At 50.3% G+C, this 18,795-nt stretch overlaps 1 protein-coding gene across 2 annotated transcripts; it reads left to right on the top strand.

Moving 5' to 3' along the window:
• Positions 1-909: 909 nt before the first annotated feature.
• Positions 910-17,811, top strand: PRELP (proline and arginine rich end leucine rich repeat protein). 2 transcript variants are annotated; one of them, XM_032136889.2, is made up of 3 exons: positions 910-1,032; positions 9,616-10,604; positions 13,142-17,811. In XM_032136889.2, the coding sequence occupies exons 2-3, from the start codon at positions 9,632-9,634 to the stop codon at positions 13,315-13,317; spliced, it is 1,149 nt and encodes a 382-aa protein (XP_031992780.1). In that variant the 5' UTR covers positions 910-1,032; positions 9,616-9,631; the 3' UTR covers positions 13,318-17,811. The 2 variants fall into 2 exon arrangements, with proteins under 2 accessions (XP_031992780.1, XP_031992779.1); XM_032136888.2 differs by having other exon boundaries at positions 910-1,042.
• Positions 17,812-18,795: the final 984 nt, after the last annotated feature.

The following is an 18,795-nucleotide window of genomic DNA, read 5'->3' as shown; positions in this document are numbered from 1 at the left end:
AGGAAATTTTGATGGGCATCCACTTACCTGCAAGTGTGTTGTGCTTTCTTAACTGAGGGGCACTGGTAGAGGATTGTTAGAGGTAATGGTGTTACTTGAATGGGCCTTCTGGGGGTGTTGATGTGCGCAGGGGAAATTTGGATTTCCCATCACTTTGTGTGATGACCACACAGCCCCTAAATCTCACCTAAGTGCGATATGGAGAAGCTGAAAGAAGCCACTACATTGTCCACATGAGCTAGGAACAGTGACTTTAGGTCTTACTTTAAATCTTAATTCTGCCTTAACTTTGCTGTGCAACTCAGGCCAGACTTCTCCCTCTCTGGTTCTCAGAACAGCTCTGGCAGCCAAACCGAAGTTATCTCCTATGCCAGCCTGAGACTCCACTCCCTTTGCAACCTCCTGGAGAAGATAACTTAGGGAAAGACTGTCACTGCTCAGAGGAGGCATCCCAAACCCCTCACTGGTTTAGGAATTTAACACCACGGAGCAACGGCCCCAGAAGGCAAGGCGATTGTTAGGAGGAATTAAACAGGCTAGTGCTGGACCCAGCCATCCAGTCCTGGCTTACACAGAGGTTGCTTTTCATGCCTTTTCCCTCTGTTAATTTGGCTTGTTTTCCAAACATGGGTCAAACAACCCCTCTCCAGAAGCGGCAGCAGCAGAAGGAAATGTTATTAAAAATGAGTCTGTTAGTGGGAATGGTGTGTGGATGAAGTCTTTGGGAGTTTTGGCTGCCAAATAAAGACTTTATTGTCATTCCTCCTTTCCCAAGCTCCCTCCTTCTCTCCTCCCCTCCGCTCCCTCCCTCCTCCCTCCTCTCCTCCCCTCCCTCCCTATGATCTGCCCCTCCCTCCCCCTAAGCTAACCTCCCCACCCCAATAGGCTCTGGTGGAAGAAAAGTCAGGCAAACACAAGCACGCACACACCACTGGGAGATCAGATCTTCTAGCTGGCTCTCTGCTGCCACAGCTCCGCCGAAGGGAGGGGGTGGAAGAGGAGGACTAAACTCAGAGCTGAGAGGAGAGGCAGGTGTGTGCAGGTAAGCCCAGTCGGGAGATGGGCAGGAGACTGGGAAGAATCTTTCATCCAGCAAGTTTCCTCCTGATCTGTCCATTTATTGATCTAGTCTCTATCCTCTCACTCCTTCTTTCCTCCCACCTCTTTCTCCTTTCAAATGAGTTCAACTTTAGTCTTCCTAATTTATTTCCTACAGCCTCTTCCTCTTATTTTCATCACTCAATACCCCTATATTTGCTTGCTGCAAAAGTTAAGCTTTCCTGCTACAGATGCTTGCTGCAGCACAGAGAGCCACGCTGCACAAAGTGTTTCTACAGATCAGGTGTTTCCATAGAAACTGGACTCCAGAACCCATCTCTTTGCACCTTTTGTGTATTGTCACACATTGTGGAAGTCACACACATCACACGGAGGCTGCACTTTCACTACCACCACCCCACACGATCATACAAAATGAAGACATCCTGTCCATTCACCTCTGCCCTCTGCATCTGACATGCAGAGCTAGATCACATCGTCACCAGATACCAGCAGACACACACACACACACACACACACACACACACACACACGCACACGCACACATGTTCCCCGCATCTTGTCTCTTGCCCTCTCACACACCTCCCTAGTTGTAAGAGCAAAGAGAAAGTACGTTTTCCCACTGAGATGGCAGAAGAAAATCTTGCATCCCAAGTCCAGGCCGAATAGGGAGGAGATAAGCAAGAGCAGGAGCTGGAAGGGTTTCTTCATTATTTAGGGCTTGACTGGGTAGGAGGGAGAGAAAAATGGCTTTTTCCAACCTGCACAGTGTCTTCTCAGCAGCTTTGTATTTCTGTCTCACTGGTCCAAACCACTTGGCTTTTGGAAAGAAAGAAAGAAAGCGACCCAGTTCGCAATCCTTGAAGGTCCTAATTCCCAGCTCTGGAGACAGTTCATTTTTTATTTTTTTTCCTGCAGGCAGCCAGAAAAATATTTTTCTTTAAAGCCGTTCTGAAATTATTCCAACCATTCAGGTTGGCAAAAGGTCCTGTGGCAGAGGAGAAAAAAAAAGGCGGCAGTTCCTTAAGCAGTTGGGGAGGGGAAGACTGAAGGGTGGCCCCTCTCCTGCTCCCCTGCTCATTCCTCTCCATTAATAGAGGGTCTGTCCCAAGGCAGGCTGGGTGTAGGGAGATCAGGGGTCCCACACACAGCTGATCTTCACAGTCACCTAAGGGCAGGAGAGGGAGGAGTGTGGAGGGCTTACTAAAAATACAGATGTCAGCCCTCACTACAGATCTACTAAATCAAGACCCAGGAATCTTGTTTTAATACTTCAGGAGATTCTGATGGTCCACCAGGGCTTGAGAATCAGGGGCCTGAGAGAGAGCTTTGCTGTAATTTTTAAGCCCAAGATCCTGGCAGTGTTAGCTGGGCAGAAGGACTGTGTCCTGGAAAAGGAGCTCCAGAGTGTCCCAAATAGGCCGTCTCTCTTTTGGGGAGTGGGAGTAAACAGGGAAGAGCTGTCTCCCTCTCTCCTCCTTGCAAGCACAAGCAGCCATATATACCACAGAGGAACATTCCAGTAAGAAAGTTCCCCCAAGATGGCTCCACAGAGCTTCTGTTTCCCCTCTCCTGCTAATCTGCCTGCCCCAGGACCCCAGGAGCATGGGCTGGGCCCTTCCCCTGACCCTTCTAGGTCCCTGCTCCTCCTGTCCAGCAGCCACCTGTCTGGTCTCTCACAGAGGGTGGGCTGAACACTTTCTTCATGCCCCCTCCACCTCCCTAGTGGGCAATCCCATTTATTGGGCATGTGAGTGAAGCATTTCAAGGCTGGAAGGGGCAAAAACCTGGGTGCAAAAGGTTGAGAGAAGTCACGAATCACAGTGGAACTCCTCGGCCCGCTGAGAAAGGCAGACTTGCACCTTCTCTGGTCAGTGTCCCCTCAACTGTTGCAGAAAGCATCAGTGAGAAGTTGGTGAATTAGAAAGACAGAACAAGCTTTCCCTAGGTGGCTGGGGACTTCCAGAGTCTCCTCAGTTAGTTGTTTCTGAGACCCAAGTGTGATCTCACAAGCCACAAAGGGGAGGAAGTTGCTCTGTGTGGAAAAGCTGGTACCCCACCCACAAGGACCCCTGCCTTCGAGCAGCGCATGGGGGCTACCCACTAGCCAGGCTGGAGGGAAAGAGACCCCATTACTTTGAAATAATATCAACAAGACCTTAACATTCACGAAACACTCACTTTGCATGTATTAACTCATTTAACCCTCAAAACAGAAAAGAAAGTGTTAGTATCCCCATTTTATAGAGCAGAAAAGCAATTGCTTTGCCTAAGCCTACCCAGCTAAGCAGCTGAATGAAGAACTGCAGGGTTGGGTCTCAGATCTATAACCACTCAAGGCATCTTCTAGGCTTTCTTCAAGGGTTGGAGATGCTGGGGGAACAGGGCAGAGAAGGATATGATAGGCGGCGGGCTGTAAGAGAAGAGTCGTCTCACCCTGGTTTCTTCCCCACTGCTCGGAATGGAAAACTTTCTCTTCTAGACTAGTGGCCTGAGGCCAGAAAATCTTCATTCTGTTTACACTTTGCCTTGTGGTAGACACTGGGGAGACAGATGGTCTCTCCATAATAGAGTTATTTTTATTTTTGGCACTTTTTGATCTGTAGTGCATTTTAAAGCTGCTAACCACACTTGCTTTTGACAACTGGGTAAAGAATATAGGTAGAGGGAAGATTTTTTTATTCCCATTTTACAGATAAGAAAACTGAGGCCCAGAACAGCGTTCACATCACTAGGTAGTGGTGGAGGGGTGAGAATCTTCTCTCCTAACTAGTATGCACCACAGGCTCTCCTCCCACTGCCCCAGGCAAGCTCATCCTTGTATCTTTTCACCTTCCTAGAAAGGGGCATCTCGAAGTCATCATGCCCCCAAAAGGCTCCTTTGTTATCTCAGGACCACATCAGCCCTAATGGGGGCCTTGAAAGGGCCTCAGGCTCACTCCTCTGCTAACTCTGCTCATAAATTGGCAAAGACTGCTTGATTCTCCCTGCTTCCAACACCCTTCTGGACTACAGGAAGAGATAAAGAGAGCAGGATGGCTTTCGGACACCCAGGTTAAGAACAGAAAGAAGGGAAAAAAGAGAGAGAGGTGTTCTGATGTTCACAGGCACAGCGCTGGGTCAGAAGCAGCCCCATTCTCCACTGCAGGGTAGCTCTGGGTCAAGGCATGGAGGCTTAGGGGTGACCAATTAGACAGGAGATCTGACAAGTAAGAAGAATGCCAGCTCAGAGTGCAGCGTAACCCTGCTGCTAACCCTGCCTAGCCCTGGGAGACAAACCCAACCTCATTCCCAGCCCAACCGCAACCTCTCCATACAAAGCCAATTAGCCTTAAATAAGTGCTCTTAATGACTTGACCAACCCATCAGGACTTCCACCCATCCCTGCGCTGAGCAGAAACATTCCACCACTCCTGGGTTTTAACATTAAATTAATGAGAGAGATAGGGAAGGGGGCTATCTCACTTTAAAAATCAAGGAGTCAGTGGGGCGCTGTGGCTCATCCCAGCACTTTGGGAGACTGAGGTGGGCAGATCACTTGAGCTCAGGGGTTTGAGACCAGCCTGGGCAACATGGTAAAACCCCAACTCTACAAAAAAGACAAAAATTAGCCAGGTGTGGTAGCGCATGCCTGTAGTACCAGCTACTCAGGATGCTGAGATGGGAGGATCACCTGAGCCCAGGGAGGTTAAGGCTGCAGTGAGCTGTGATTGCACTACTGCATTCTAGCCTGGTCAACAAAGGGAGACCCTGTATCACCAAAAAAAAAAAAAAAATCAAGAAGTCTCTCTAGAGAATCTGTTCTTTATAAACAAATAAATGAGTAAGTAAGCCTCTGCCACTTGCAGAGATTTGGCACTTTATAACATGCCTTCAAATGCATGATCTCGTTTGATCCTCACACAGATGAGGAGCCTGGGTTGGAGAGTCAGAGCCAGGAGTCAAGCCCAGATCCACAATAGTTGGAATTGAAATTAGAATTTAAAACTCTCTTAGAGGCTGGGCGCAGTGGCTCACACCTGTAACCTCAGGAATTTGAACGGCCGAGGTGGGAGGATCGCTTGAGCTTAGGAGTTCAAGACCAGCCTGAGCAATATAGTGAGACCCCCCACCTCATTTTTGTTTAAAGTGAAAAAAGAAAAAAAAATTAAGATTCTCTTAGGAAACATTCTTTAATGTGGAGAGTGAATGTTGGGTTGGGCAAAGCAATTGCCTTTCTCTTCCGTGAAGCAGCAGCTTTTCCAGAACCGATGGTGGACAGCAGAACTGCATGCTGTTGTAGGTGGTCAACAAACCTTCACTGATTGAGCAATGAGCAGAGCCCAGTAGAAAGCTGTGGGTGGAGAGGTGCACTTGTGAAAGCATAAGAAAAATTTAAAAACACACACATGGACCCATCCTAAGGAATCTTATGATTGGACAGAAGTTTCTAGAAGGCAGGAGCATAGAGTGTGGGTCTGAGGCTTTGTAGGAGGGACTATGACTACCCATGGAGTCCAGGTACCCTCAGTCTGTCACACGGATTCTGGTTTCAGAGACCTAGGACATCACGGAGCACTGCCAGAGAGAACGACTGTGCTGTCAGCTGTCAGAACTTCTCATCCTGCCTCATGGCAAAGCTCCAGCAGGAAGGGGCATCACCCCATGAGAAAAGCCTTAGAAATGAATGCTATTTCCTTAAGAGAGAAGCATCCCTGCACTTGGAATGGTTCTGATTCAGCCCTGGGGCTGAGGGAAGGGGAGGAGAGCAGGCTCAGCTTCCCCACATAACTTGCTCCTGGGAGCATTTCCTGGGGAACCTCCTGTTGGCTCTGGGAGAGGCTTGGCTAGGCCCAGAGGTTTGGAATGTAAATGGGTCAGAGGACTAGTGAAAAGATAAGTTCCCAAAGGGTCTGGTGCTGCATGTGGGGATGAGGAAGGCCTGTGTTTACTGTGGATGAGAAGGCGTGCGTGGCCAGCCTGCTGGGTGGAGCTGTGAGTGACCTGCCTCTTCCTCTCACCCCTGACGATGAAGACCAGGACTGCCCTGACACTGAGCCAAGGAAACCCACCCCCAGCACAGGTCACAGCCATGGTGCCTCACTGCTTTTGCTGGAAGCCCTGGGCAAATTGGTGCCCAGTCCCTGGCATATGCTTTCAGTGACAAAGGCAAGGAAGGGATATAGAAAAACTGCCGCCAGTGCTTGGAGCCCCCTTGGGACAGGGCTTCTCACAGTATGAAAGATTTCTAGGCTTCTGGGTGATTAGAAAATAATTTTTTTTTTAAAATCAGGGTCACTTCGGCCAGGTGCGGTGGCTCACGCCTGTAATTCCAGCACTTTGGGAGGCCGAGGCGGGTGGATCACGAGGTCAGGAGATCGAGACCATCCTGGCCAACACGGTGAAACTTGTCTCTAATAAAAATACAAAAAAATTAGCCAGGCATGGTGGCGGGTGCCTGTAGTCCCAGCTACTCGGGAGGCTGAGGCAGGAGAATGGCATGGACCCGGGAGGCGGAGCTTGCAGTGAGCCAAGATCACGCCACGGCACTCCAGCCTGGGCGACAGAGTGAGACTCCATCTCAAAAAAAAAAAAAAAAAAAAAATCAGGATCACAAAAATTGAGGCTTTTAGAAATGTTTTTTTTAGAATACTAATGCTTTAACCACCCCCTTAATTTATATGCAAGATGACTGTTCTGTTTTCCAGAAAATTACAGAACTTCCCACAACGTTAATTCATAGTTCACCAATTACAAGTGAAGTGGGGTTCAGCCAACAAGACTCAAGCTTAAAGTTTTGCAATTAATGTCTTCTCTTTTTAATCCTTGCAATGTATCTCTGAGAATGTTATATCCTTAACAGGAGATCAAGTCAAAAACCTAACTGCAAGGTCCTTTGTGATAGGAGGCCAGGAAAAATGGCCTTCTAGACCTCCTTGGAGAGGCCTGCCTTGGAAGAGACCACCTTAGAGGGAGGTGGAGAAGGACAGTCTCTGCCCTCCTTCCCTTCCGCCTTCCTTCTTTCCTTCCAATACTCAGTGTACTGCATATGGGCTCATATACGCACACAGAGGATAAGTGAGTGAATTTGCTTATGTGCATGGGACCTGAAGAGGTGTATGTGTGAGAGTGTGCAGACTGGGGGGTCAAGGGCATGTGTGTGTGTGTCCATGCACATAAGCTGCGGTGAGACACCCTCCACCCATCCATGGCTAAGTGCTTCTCTTTCTAGTTTCTTGTCACATTCAGCTTCTCCTGAGCATTTGTCCTACAATTTAGCAGCTGGTGAGTGGCTTCTGTTGTCTTTCTTTAATCAAAGCCAGCAAGGAGCCAGGCACTGGGTCAAGCAAGAAAAGTCTAAGCTGACATGGGTTCAAAGGGAAGGTGGGAGAGGCAGGGTGTCTGAATCAGCACAGTGATCACACGGTCCAGACACAAGCTGGGGACATACTCCAGCCCACCCTATCTCAGAGAAGCCTGCATCCCCAGTGTGTCCAGACCTCGAGGTAGTGGAAGGGGCACCCCAATTTTGAGGAAGAGGCAAAGAAGGCCAGTTGAAGCAATGTGGGAACAGGGATCCTGGCTGGGGGTGTCATAGGAATGATATCCTTGGAGAGGGGAAAGTACAGGGCATCCCCTCCAGGGACCCTTCCTAGCCTAGGCCGGGGGGATGCCTGTGGGAGCTGCCTCTTTCTGTCTGCAGCCATGAATCTGTTGTTATTTCCCCAGTTTCAATTCAACTCAAACCACATGGCCCTATCTGGAGGGTCATCGGGGCCAATGGGAAGGAGGGCAACACCAAAACATCCTTCAGCTCCGTATTTCAATGTCATTGAGGCTAACAGGAGGTTCTTCTTGATATCCCACCTCAATACCACTAACTCCAAAGGATATGGGAGCAGCAATATGTGATCAAAAGAAAGGAAAGTGTTTTCTCCACATCTTTCAATCCCTTCCCTGTTTATTTTCCCGGGAGCCTCCACATCTGGGGAGACATTCTTGGCGTATCTCCCAAAGGCAAAGACCAGTGTTCTCTGAGCCAAGTGCCGGGAGTAGGGAGATGGGTGGGAAGGCCCAGAGCATCTGTGAGCCAGGGTGGATGCAAAGGTGTCAGCAGCACTTCCCTCCCTTCCCAAGATCCCACTAGCTCTCCTCTGGAAGGGAGGAGGCCTTGGTTCTTGTCCTGAGTCTGCTGTTAAACAGCATCTTGGCCTTGGCAAGCCACTTCTTCCCTCCAGTCCTCAGTTTTTGTAAACGGTGGGGTCTGGAGTTGATTGGTGGATTTCAAGCCATTTTTAGCAAAGAAACGTGTCCCCCGCCCCCCAACAAATGAATGCTTTGGCTAAACCTCAATATATATAACAGGTTTTTTTAAAGAGAGCTGCTGAGGTTGGCACAGGGATGGGTTGAGGGTACCCCAGGGCCATCTCCTCAGTCTCCTCCCCACAGGGGCGCGCCACAGAAATGAAGGCAGAGTTGGAAAACCACTATGTTATGGGATCTTTAAGGACCTTTCTGGATTTAACCAGGACTCTATGGTTCATACATCCTAACATCCCTCTCATGAAGACACTGATGATTTTCTCATGCTGTGAATGGGAGGACTGAGGGCCAGAGTGGTTAAGGGTCTTCTCTGACAAGTCCCAGGACTCCTGACTCAGAGTCCAGTGTGCTTTCTTTCTTTCTTTCTTTCTTTTTTTGAGAAAGAGTTTTGCTCTTGTTGCCCAGGCTGGAGTGCATTGGTGTAATCTCAGCTCACTGCAACCTCCTCCTCCTAGGTTCAAGCGATTCTCCTGCCTCAGCCTCCCAAGTAGCTGAGATTACAGGAGTCCACCACCACACTCTGCTAATTTTTTGTATTTAGTAGAGACGGGGTTTCTCCATGTTGGTCAGGCTGATCTCGAACTCCTGACCTGAAGTGAGCCACCCGCTTTGGCCTCCCAAAGTGCTGGGATTACAGGCTTGTATGCCACCACCCTGGCCCCAGTGTGCTTTCTTTCTTTCTTTTTTTTTTTTTTTTTTTTGAGATGGAGTCTCACTCTGTCGCCCAGGCTGGAGTGCAGTGGTGCGATCTCGGCTCACTGCAAACTCCGCCTCCCAGGTTCACGCCATTCTCCTGCCTCAGCCTCCTGAGTAGCTGGGACTACAGACGCCTGCCACCATGCCTGGCTAATTTTTTGTATTTTTAGTAGAGACAAGATTTCACCATGTTAGCCAGGATGGTCTCGATCTCCTGACCTCGTGATCTGCCCACCTCGGCCTCCCAAAGTGCTGGATTACAGGCGTGAGCCACTGCGCCCGGCCCCCAATGTGCTTTCTACTAGCATGCCCCCTGCCCTCTTCAGAGCAGGCTCAACACATCGAGTGGCTAAGCCAATGGCCAGGGAATCCAGAGCCTCAAGCCCTTGTTATTCCTTTACCTGCTGGGTACGAGCAAACAAGGAGATGCTTCTACAGCTCCCTGAGCTCTGCCCATCTTCCCTGGAGCTCTAGTTCTGCCCAGTTCTGGCTTCAAAAACATGACAACTAGTTACTGAGGGCCCAAGGATAATGAACTCCTGTGTCTTCTCCCTGCAGGTGCATCACCTGGATCATGAGGTCACCCCTCTGCTGGCTCCTCCCACTTCTCATCTTGGCCTCAGTGGCCCAAGGCCAGCCAACAAGACGACCAAGACCCGGCACTGGGCCCGGGCGCAGACCCAGGCCCAGGCCCAGGCCCACACCCAGCTTTCCTCAGCCTCATGAACCAGCAGAGCCAACAGACCTGCCTCCTCCCCTCCCTCCAGGCCCTCCATCTGTCTTCCCTGACTGTCCCCGCGAATGCTACTGCCCCCCTGATTTCCCATCTGCCCTCTACTGTGATAGCCGCAACCTGCGAAAGGTCCCTGTCATCCCGCCCCGCATCCATTATCTCTATCTCCAGAACAACTTCATCACTGAGCTCCCGGTGGAGTCCTTCCAGAATGCCACAGGCCTGCGATGGATTAACCTGGACAACAACCGAATCCGCAAGATAGACCAGAGGGTGCTGGAGAAACTGCCCGGCCTGGTGTTCCTCTACATGGAGAAGAACCAGTTGGAAGAGGTCCCCTCGGCCCTGCCCCGGAACCTGGAGCAGCTGAGGCTGAGCCAGAACCACATCTCCAGAATCCCGCCCGGTGTCTTCAGCAAGCTGGAGAACCTGCTGCTCCTGGATCTCCAGCACAACAGGCTGAGCGACGGCGTCTTCAAGCCTGACACCTTCCAGGGCCTCAAGAACCTCATGCAGCTCAACCTGGCCCACAACATCCTGAGAAAGATGCCGCCCAGGGTCCCCACCGCCATTCACCAGCTCTACCTGGACAGTAACAAGATTGAGACCATCCCTAACGGATACTTCAAGAGCTTTCCCAATCTTGCCTTCATTCGGCTTAACTACAACAAGCTGACAGACAGGGGACTCCCCAAGAACTCCTTTAATATCTCCAACCTGCTCGTGCTCCACCTGTCGCACAACAGGATCAGCAGTGTGCCCGCCATCAACAACAGGCTGGAACACCTGTACCTCAACAACAATAGCATCGAGAGTGAGTGGGGTGGGCCGGGGCGGGGCCAAAGGCAAGGAGGTTGCCTTGTGTAGCGCCTCTACCCTCTCTAGGGAGACTCAGGGTGGGGTGGTATAAAAAGCATCCACTTTGGCACTGGACTTCAATTTATGGCCTTGCCACTTGCTATCTGGGTGACCTTGAAAAGATATTTGACCAGTCTGGGAAGTTTCCTCATCTGTAAAGTGAGAATGGTAATAATACCTTCTATAACAAAAGTGATATGAGGATGTAATAGTTTAATATGGAGAAAGTGCCCAGAATACCATACTTGGAGGGTCATAGGTTTTCTTCCTCAGCCCCAGTTCCTTGGCAACTGGATCTATAGGTAGGGTAGACATGGAATATACTCCTGGACATTCTGCTAAAACCAGAACAGAGACATTTAAATACCTATCCTGAAATGTCCTGGGCCTGCCCTCTGCAGAAACCTGCCCCTGTGGGAGGATGCTTCTTCCCAAGCCTGAGCCTGGGTTTTGATTCACGGTATGCAACTGGTAAAAATGTGGCAGCCAGGAAAAGAAGGTCTGTATGCTGGTGCTTTCTGAATCTATCTGGAAGGGTGTGATGTTTAGGTGCACTTAAGGGAGAGTTTGCCTAAGTGACATTTACAGGGTTCTGGACTTGGAGTATCAATTGCAGCCCAGGAGAGGAGGTTGGAAGTTGCAGTTTTGCTTCAATAAAAAATTTCAGCTCTGAGCAGAGCATTAGCAGAAAGGTTTAGAAGTGAAATAATATTTTCTGGTCCTTGAACAAAATCAGCCTACTTTCACACAAGGGATGCAGCAGCAGAAGGGAAGAGAGGGATTGAGGGAAAAGAGAAGGACCCCTAGAACGATATTTGGGGATCCTTAGGTTCCAAACCAAAGAATGAGAGGGAGATTGTTGGTGTCTCTACCGACACCAACAATGGGTGAATAGATCTGTTCACTCATTTGGGATAATTTCAAGAAGTAGAGGAGGATTTTTTTTTTAATCTTACAAAAAAAAAAAATAGGAAAAGGGGAAGACTGTCTAATTTTACCCTGGAGACAGCACGCTAAAATAAAACACATTACCCCCAGGAAGCTATAAGGCCAAAATACAGACAGAAAGGATACCTTGATTAATAAATGGCTGATAGGTCTCTACCAGATTATGGAAAAACAGGTTGCTGGAGGATATCCCAGCCTTCTAAGGTTGAAGTCAGAGAACTCACACATGAGCCCACCCCATCCAGCCTGTCTCCTGTGCCTTTCACAGACAGAATGGGCTGAGTGGGGCCTAGGTCAGTGCGATGATTATGTTCTTCACAATGACCGTAATGCCGCCACTGGTACTGTCCTTAAACAGCTTGCAAAATGCCTTTGCCAACATTCCCTCCCCTGATTACAGGGCAGGAACCACTCTTACCATTTCACAGATTGAAGAAGTCAGCATCAGGGTGGCTAGGCCACAGCCCGAAGCTCATAAGAGAAAACCCCTGTGTCAGAGCCCTTCTGCTACTCCAATGGCGAAGGAGAAAGGAGGAAAAGGAAGAGGAAGACAATTACAATGAAGATGATGCCTACTCTTCCTCCTCCTCCTCCTCCATAAATGATAAGTGAGGCAAGGCTTAGGGGAGAATAAAACAGTTCATTTAAATGCTGGCATGCCTGGTGCCACAGGCATCTAACAAGATGTGATGGAGGAAATGGAATCTCAGGCCATGGACCCTTCAGAATCAGTAGGCTCATCGTGTCCCTGGGGCTCCAGAGCTCTCCCCAGACCCTCTTTCCTCTTCCTGTCATCCCTATTTCAGTTACCATCTTTTGCCCATCCTCATGTCTCACATCCAATTCAAAGGAAAACCTGCAGAGTCATTTTCACATCCACCTGCTGGCTTCAGATCACCTTACCGCATTGCTTCTCCACACTGTAGCCAGATCATCTTTGTACAACATAAACCTGAACATAGGGATCCCTAAGGACCCTTCCAGATTTAACACTCCAGGATGCCATGGTTCAAGTATCCTATTAATAACATCGCTCTCATAAAGACAGTCCTGTTCACTGCCGTTCCTCAGACCAGAGATGAAAAGCCTCTTAGTGAAAGACTGTTTGAGAGCCTAACTACCTTCCCAGCTTACTCTCCTTAGTACATCACATTGCAGTATTACTATTCCCAGATTCGCCCACAAGCAGAATTTTGGCCTCCACAACTTCATTCAAACAGATTCCTCTATCAGAACACCATCCCTCAGGTCTCCACCTGTTGTAATTCTACCTATTCTTGAAGGCCCAGTTCAAAATTTACTTCCAATTTTCTAGAGTGAACTTGCTATAACAGTTGTTGATCAATTCCAACTTAATTCATTTTACAAATGAGTAAACTGAGCCTGGAGGTCAAGGCAGCTCATCTATGATTATACATCCCCAAAGCTAGCCAGTTTCAGAGAGAAGTCTACAGTCCTTGCTCTCGGGTGTCTTCCCCTTTCCCCTTCCTCATCTTGGCCGCCAGCCTCCACTCCCTGCTGATTTCTCGTCTTCTTTTTCCGTAGAAATCAACGGAACCCAGATTTGCCCCAACGACCTAGTGGCGTTCCATGACTTCTCCTCGGACCTGGAGAACGTGCCACACCTGCGCTACCTGCGGCTGGATGGAAACTACCTGAAGCCGCCCATCCCGCTGGACCTCATGATGTGCTTCCGCCTCCTGCAGTCCGTGGTCATCTAGGCCCTACTCCGCCATGGGATCTGCTCTGACCGCACTTGAAGGCTGGGGCCCAGGCGCCTGTGCCCGCCATTCGTTTTCTCTTTCTCCCTTTCTTTCTCCCAGCTTTGCCTCCCTTATCCCACCCTTGAGGCAGGGAAAAGCCATCTATTCTTCTGCAGCCTCAGGAGCAAGACTTCCAAGGGTTCAGTTTGGTCCCACCCAGTTGAAAGACACCCAGTGCACACCCAAACTCCTGGCCTTCTGTGGTTTCCCTTTGCTCCAGAAACACAGATGTGTCTAAAGACTTGGTGTCTCCTTCTCTCTCCTCCCCCACCCCCACTCCTGGGTACATCTGGGCCGTGGACTATCTGATCTTGGTCCTGGCCGAGCAAACAGCCTGGAGGTAAGGTTCAGAAAGTTCCCCTGGGGACTCCTCCATCTTGGGCAGCTCTGGCTCAAAGAAGCGGAGAAACCCAGTTCTCCTGGGCCAAGAATCCCTTCTGGCAAAGCTGCTGCTACGCCGCACGGTTCCCCGGCACCAGACATCGCCCTGGCCCTGCTGGCCCGAGTCTCCGGGAAGGAGGAGCGAGGGAATGACGGAGGTGGGGTGCAGGGTCAGGGCTCCCGCAGGGGCCTGCATCTGGCCAGCAGGTCACAGGGATGCGCAGGGGGCTCCCTCCTGTTCCAGGGTGAACATAGCACACTCCCTCCTGGCTGGGCCTCAGGAGGAACAGCCAAGGAGAATGGCCCAAGGAACTAGGAAGCAGCCATGGGAGAGGGGAGGAGTTCAAGCCCGGGATGGGCCTGCGTGGCGTCGATGGGTCCTGCGGCCCCCTTGCCCAACCTCGGGTTTAGGGAGGAGGGTTCACAGTGTTTGTGTGGGGGCGGAGGAAGGAAGAGGCAGCAGCCCCGCCCCCGCCATCTGTTCTCCATCAGTGTGCGCGGCCCAGCCATTTCCACGCTCGGGAGGCGGCTCCTGAGAAACAGGGAGGAAGGGGCGGAGCACCTGGACATCTCCCAGAAGCCCCTCCACGTTTGAAAATGCACCTCCTCCTCGGAGACAGACGCATCGGTGCCACCTAGTGGCTGGTGGGAGTAACGGCTGGTCCCAGTCTTGCGCCTGGCCCTCTTCCTGGGGTGATTTTCCTCGGTGGAGGAGGCCCGTGGGGTCCCAACATGGAAGAGCCATGAGCAGTGTGCATGGTGTCGTTCTCCTCTAGGGTCTAGCGGGCACAAACGTCCCCAGGCTGGGCTCATTGCCATCATGAGTGAGCCCAGGTGAGGATATAGTCGGCTCCCATTTGTTGTATGCCCTTTCCGGGTGCCTTCTCAGCTCCCTCATCTGTAAACCGGGGAGGTGGATAAGATGCTCCTGGCCGGGCGCGGTGGCTCACGCCTGTAATCCCAGCACTTTGGGAGGCCGAGGCGGGCGGATTATTCCCTGAGCTCAGCAGTTCGAAACGACCCTGGGCAACGTGGTGAAACGCCCGTCTCTACTAAAATACAAAAAAATTAGCCGGGCGTAGTGGCGCGCGCCTATAATCCCAGCTACTGGAAAGCTGAGGCGAGAGAATCGCTTGAGCCGGGGAAGCGTAGGTTGCAGTGAGGCAAGATTGTGCCACTGCACTCCAGCTTGGGCGACAGAGTGAGACTCCGTCTCAAAAAAGAAAAAAAAAATGATGCTCCTCTGAGGTCCCTCCAGCGCTCATGTTCCAAGTCCTCCGGCGCTCATGTTCCGAGTACACTTTAAATCATACTCGAATGCAGGACAAGTCCTAAATATTTGCCCCTTCCCTTGCAGTAATTTATTTTCTGTATGGACTGTCCCTCTGCCAGAGGCTTCCCCACCCTCCATGCCTGGTCCAGGTGAGCAGCTTGGCAGGTCTCCAAGTGGAACCCGGTCCAGACAGGGCTGCCTCGACTTCACCTTTCCCCCTAACTTCCTCCAAGGGATGCTGCCCCTTCTCAGCCCCCTGCGTGTGTATATTGGTGGGAGGCGTAGGAGATGGATGTTCTAGAAATGAGTAAGACACAGTGCCCACTCCCAAGTTAGGATGAAAAAAGTTCCAGAGGTTTTTAAGAAATTGGATTAAGCTGGGTCCCTAACTTCAAGAAATTCCCATTATGCTCCTTCTCACCTTTCTCTTTTGCTAATTATGGAAAATAGGGCCTGTTTCATCATAGCCTCCTTCCCTCGTGCTCCACTACAATCGCCGCATTCTTTCTAGCTGCAGCTGGTTTCTTCAAGGCTCCTGCTTAAAGTCCATACGTTATTATGGCCGAAAGCAACCTGGTGCTTCGGCCTGGATAAGAGCCCCTTCTGCATCTTATTCACAGCTTGCAACCTCAGCCCCTTTGATGAGGCCCTCAGGGGAGAGGTCATTACCTTGATCCTGCAAACCCAGACTCGTTTAGCAGCAACGCAATCACCATCATCCCACTGCCCAATCTAGAATATGTCTGCTCTCCATCGCTCTCTGCAGCTGTAAGCCAGAGGGGATTCAAGGTAAATAGGCTTTACAGGCTCCCGTCCCCCAAACACACACACAATGGGCTGGTTTCTTTCAAGTTTAAAAAGAGCCCCCTTCTCCATGCACTAGTTCATTCCCTCCATGCTGTCATCATCAACATATACAGGTGTGTACATAGGTGTATGTGTGTACTCTGCACATATATCTCTTCTCTCTTGAAGACCGTGTTAACTTTGTGAAATAACTTCCACATTTCAACATACTTCACAGTACAGGAAATAAAGTAATATGAAAAACACCCTGCGTGAACTCAACGGTGTGAACAGGTCAAGAATAACACTTTAAAGTCATCTTGCCGGCTGGGCATGGTGGATCACGCCTGTAATCCCAGCACTTTGGGAGGCCAAGGCTGGCAGATCACCTGAGGTCAGGAGTTCAAGACCAGCCTGGCCAACATAGTGAAACCCCTTCTCTACTCAAAATACAAAAATTGGCTGGGTGTGGTGATGCATGCCTGTAGTCCCAGCTACTTGGGAGGCTGAGGCAGGAGAATTGCTTGAACCCGGGAGGCAGAAGTTGCAGTGAGCCGAGATTGCACCACTGCGCTCCAGCCTAGGAGACAAAACGAGACTTCATTTCAAAAAAATAAATAAATAAAAATAAAATAAAGTCATCTTGCCAGCCACCCCCTACCGTTGAGCCACCATGCCCAGCCCCAAAGCCTCTTACTTGCTCTAACAAGATGAGTGGAGAAAAGATTATATTCTTAAGAAATTCCTATGAAAGCTATCCAAAAGCCTTCTCTGTCCTCTTTTCTTCTTCTCATTATTTTTTAATAGAGGCAGGGTCTCATTATGTTGCCCAGGCTGGTCTGGAACTCCTGGCCTCAAGTGATCCTCCCATCTTGGCCTCCCCAAAGTGCTGGGATTACAGGTGTGAGTCACCATGCCCAGCCCCAAAGCCTTTTCTTGAAGAATTTCTCCCAAACTCATAACCCTCATGAAAAATTAATCCTCAATTCCACAAGACTGCCCACCCACAGACAAAAAAATATATATATTCCTAAAGTCAGACCAGAAATCTGACAGCTGCATTTGAAACCCAAAGCCTCGGGTTCTTTCAAGCTACATGTACTAAATTGTCGAAGATCTCTCAGGAGCTCTGTACTGAGGCAGACACAAAAAGACACAAAATGGTCATCTTTCCTGCCCAAGTAAAGCTTACAGACTAACTGGGGAGATGTAGTGTGCATACAAAACAGCAAAAGAGCCATCTCAAGGGCAGAAAGCATACAGCCAAGTCATCTGGAATGGTCTACATGCCATGCGGAAGTCCACAGAAGGGTTAGAACAGGGTGTCCCAGAATCTCTCTTCTGAGGGAAGGTTGGTTGCAAAAGTAGGGTTCATGACCCTCCCAGGCTACACCATCTTCTTTAGAATGAGAACTGCCAGGTGAGGCCCTCGCTGCTCCTACCTGGCTACTAAACATCTACTTCAGTTCACTTCACGGATGTTCAGTGGATATCGGTCACATGCCAGGTCCCCAGCTAAGCATTCAAGGATGGGTAATATACACAGCAGCACACCCTTGAGGAACTCATACCTTGGTAAAGGGAAAGAAATCCATGAATGGATACCTCTGTGTCCTAAGTGTTTGTAATAATGCTGTGTGTCAGGCCTCTGGGCCCCAGCTAAGCCATCATATCCCCTGTGACCTGCACATGCACATCCAGACGGCTGGTTCCTACCTTAACTGATGACATTCCACCACAAAAGAAGTGAAAATGGCTGGTCCCTGCCTTAACTGATGACACTACCTTGTGAAATTCCTTCTCCTGGCTCATCCTGGCTCAAAAGGTCCCCCACTGAGCACCTTGCAACCCCCACCCCTGCCTGCCAGCGAACAACCCCCTTTGACAGTAATTTTCCATTACCTACCCAAATCTTATAAAACGGCCCCACCCCTATCTCCCTTCGCTGACTCTCTTTTCGGACTCAGCCCGCCTGCACCAGGTGAAATAAACAGCCTTGTTGCTCACACAAAGCCTGTTTGGTGGTCTCTTCACACGGACACGAGTGAAACTGCGTATGAACAGCATAGAGGAAAGGGGAAAACCAGAAAGGCCCCTACCATGTGAGCTGGCTCTTAAGGGATAAATCAGATTTTGCCAGGTGGATGAAAGAAAAAAAGATGCCACCTGGACAGCAAACAGCATGAGTACAAAGGTAGGAAGGTGCGGAGTCTACCCTGTGGGGCTTGTGTGTCTGAAAAAGAGGAGAGGGTCATGTTCCGGTCATGGGGTGGAGTTATGTGGCTACAAGCCCTCAGCAGGGGATACACCCCTGTCCTCCAAAACGCAGGAGGGTTCCTGAACTTCCCCGCCTCTCTCTCCCTATCCATGAAAAGGACAACAACAGGGTTGGCTGGTCAAACTTCTGTCCATACCACCTGCCACCTCTGATTCATCAACACGCCTTGTGCCTCTCCTAATGAGAGATTAGGATTAGGACGCCTCCCCCGCCTCCTGCTTCCTTTGCCAGGCTCTCGGGGAGCTGGGCTGCCTGGAACAGCAGTCTGCGGGGTTAGCCGTTTCTCCCACCAGGTCACACGTACACATCCATGGACAGCCCCTTATATTCATGAGAACAAGAGTGTGTGACCTGTGAGCTTGGGAAAGCAGGAGGAGAAGTTGGGAGAGGGTCTAGGATGCGAACCTGAGTCTGGATGTGGCTCCTGCAGGGAGTGGGGGGAGCAGGTGTGTAAGCATTGGGGAGGAACGATGGTGGGGGTGAGGCAACCAAGCAGGGATGGCAGGACCGTATGTCACTGGGAAAGCAGGGAGGGAGGGTGGGAGCAGGCAGCAGGGAGAGTGAATGAACACTTGCATTTGCATTTCTCCCAGGAATAAATGTGTGGGGTGGGAGGGGGGAGATCGCCTAGGCTGGCTGTGGGGGCGGAGGGCCTCTGGCTGCAAAGCCCAGGCTGTGAAGAGAAGATGGAGGCATACAGCCCGCCAAATGTGCCATC

Source organism: Hylobates moloch, unplaced genomic scaffold (assembly GCF_009828535.3).
Source record: "Hylobates moloch isolate HMO894 unplaced genomic scaffold, HMol_V3 SCAFFOLD_18, whole genome shotgun sequence".
NCBI classification, from domain to species: Eukaryota; Metazoa; Chordata; class Mammalia; order Primates; family Hylobatidae; genus Hylobates; species Hylobates moloch.
The sequence above is the reverse complement of the archived record's forward strand: the minus strand, read 5'-3'. Positions and strand labels throughout refer to the sequence as shown.

Excerpts from the sequence above, each read along its gene's own strand:
- PRELP (XM_032136889.2), top strand. The coding sequence starts at position 9,632 with ATGAGGTCACCCCTCTGCTGGCTCCTCCCACTTCTCATCTTGGCCTCA. Across the intron at positions 10,605-13,141 it reads CAACAACAATAGCATCGAGA|AAATCAACGGAACCCAGATT; the intron begins GTGAGTGGGGTG and ends CTTTTTCCGTAG.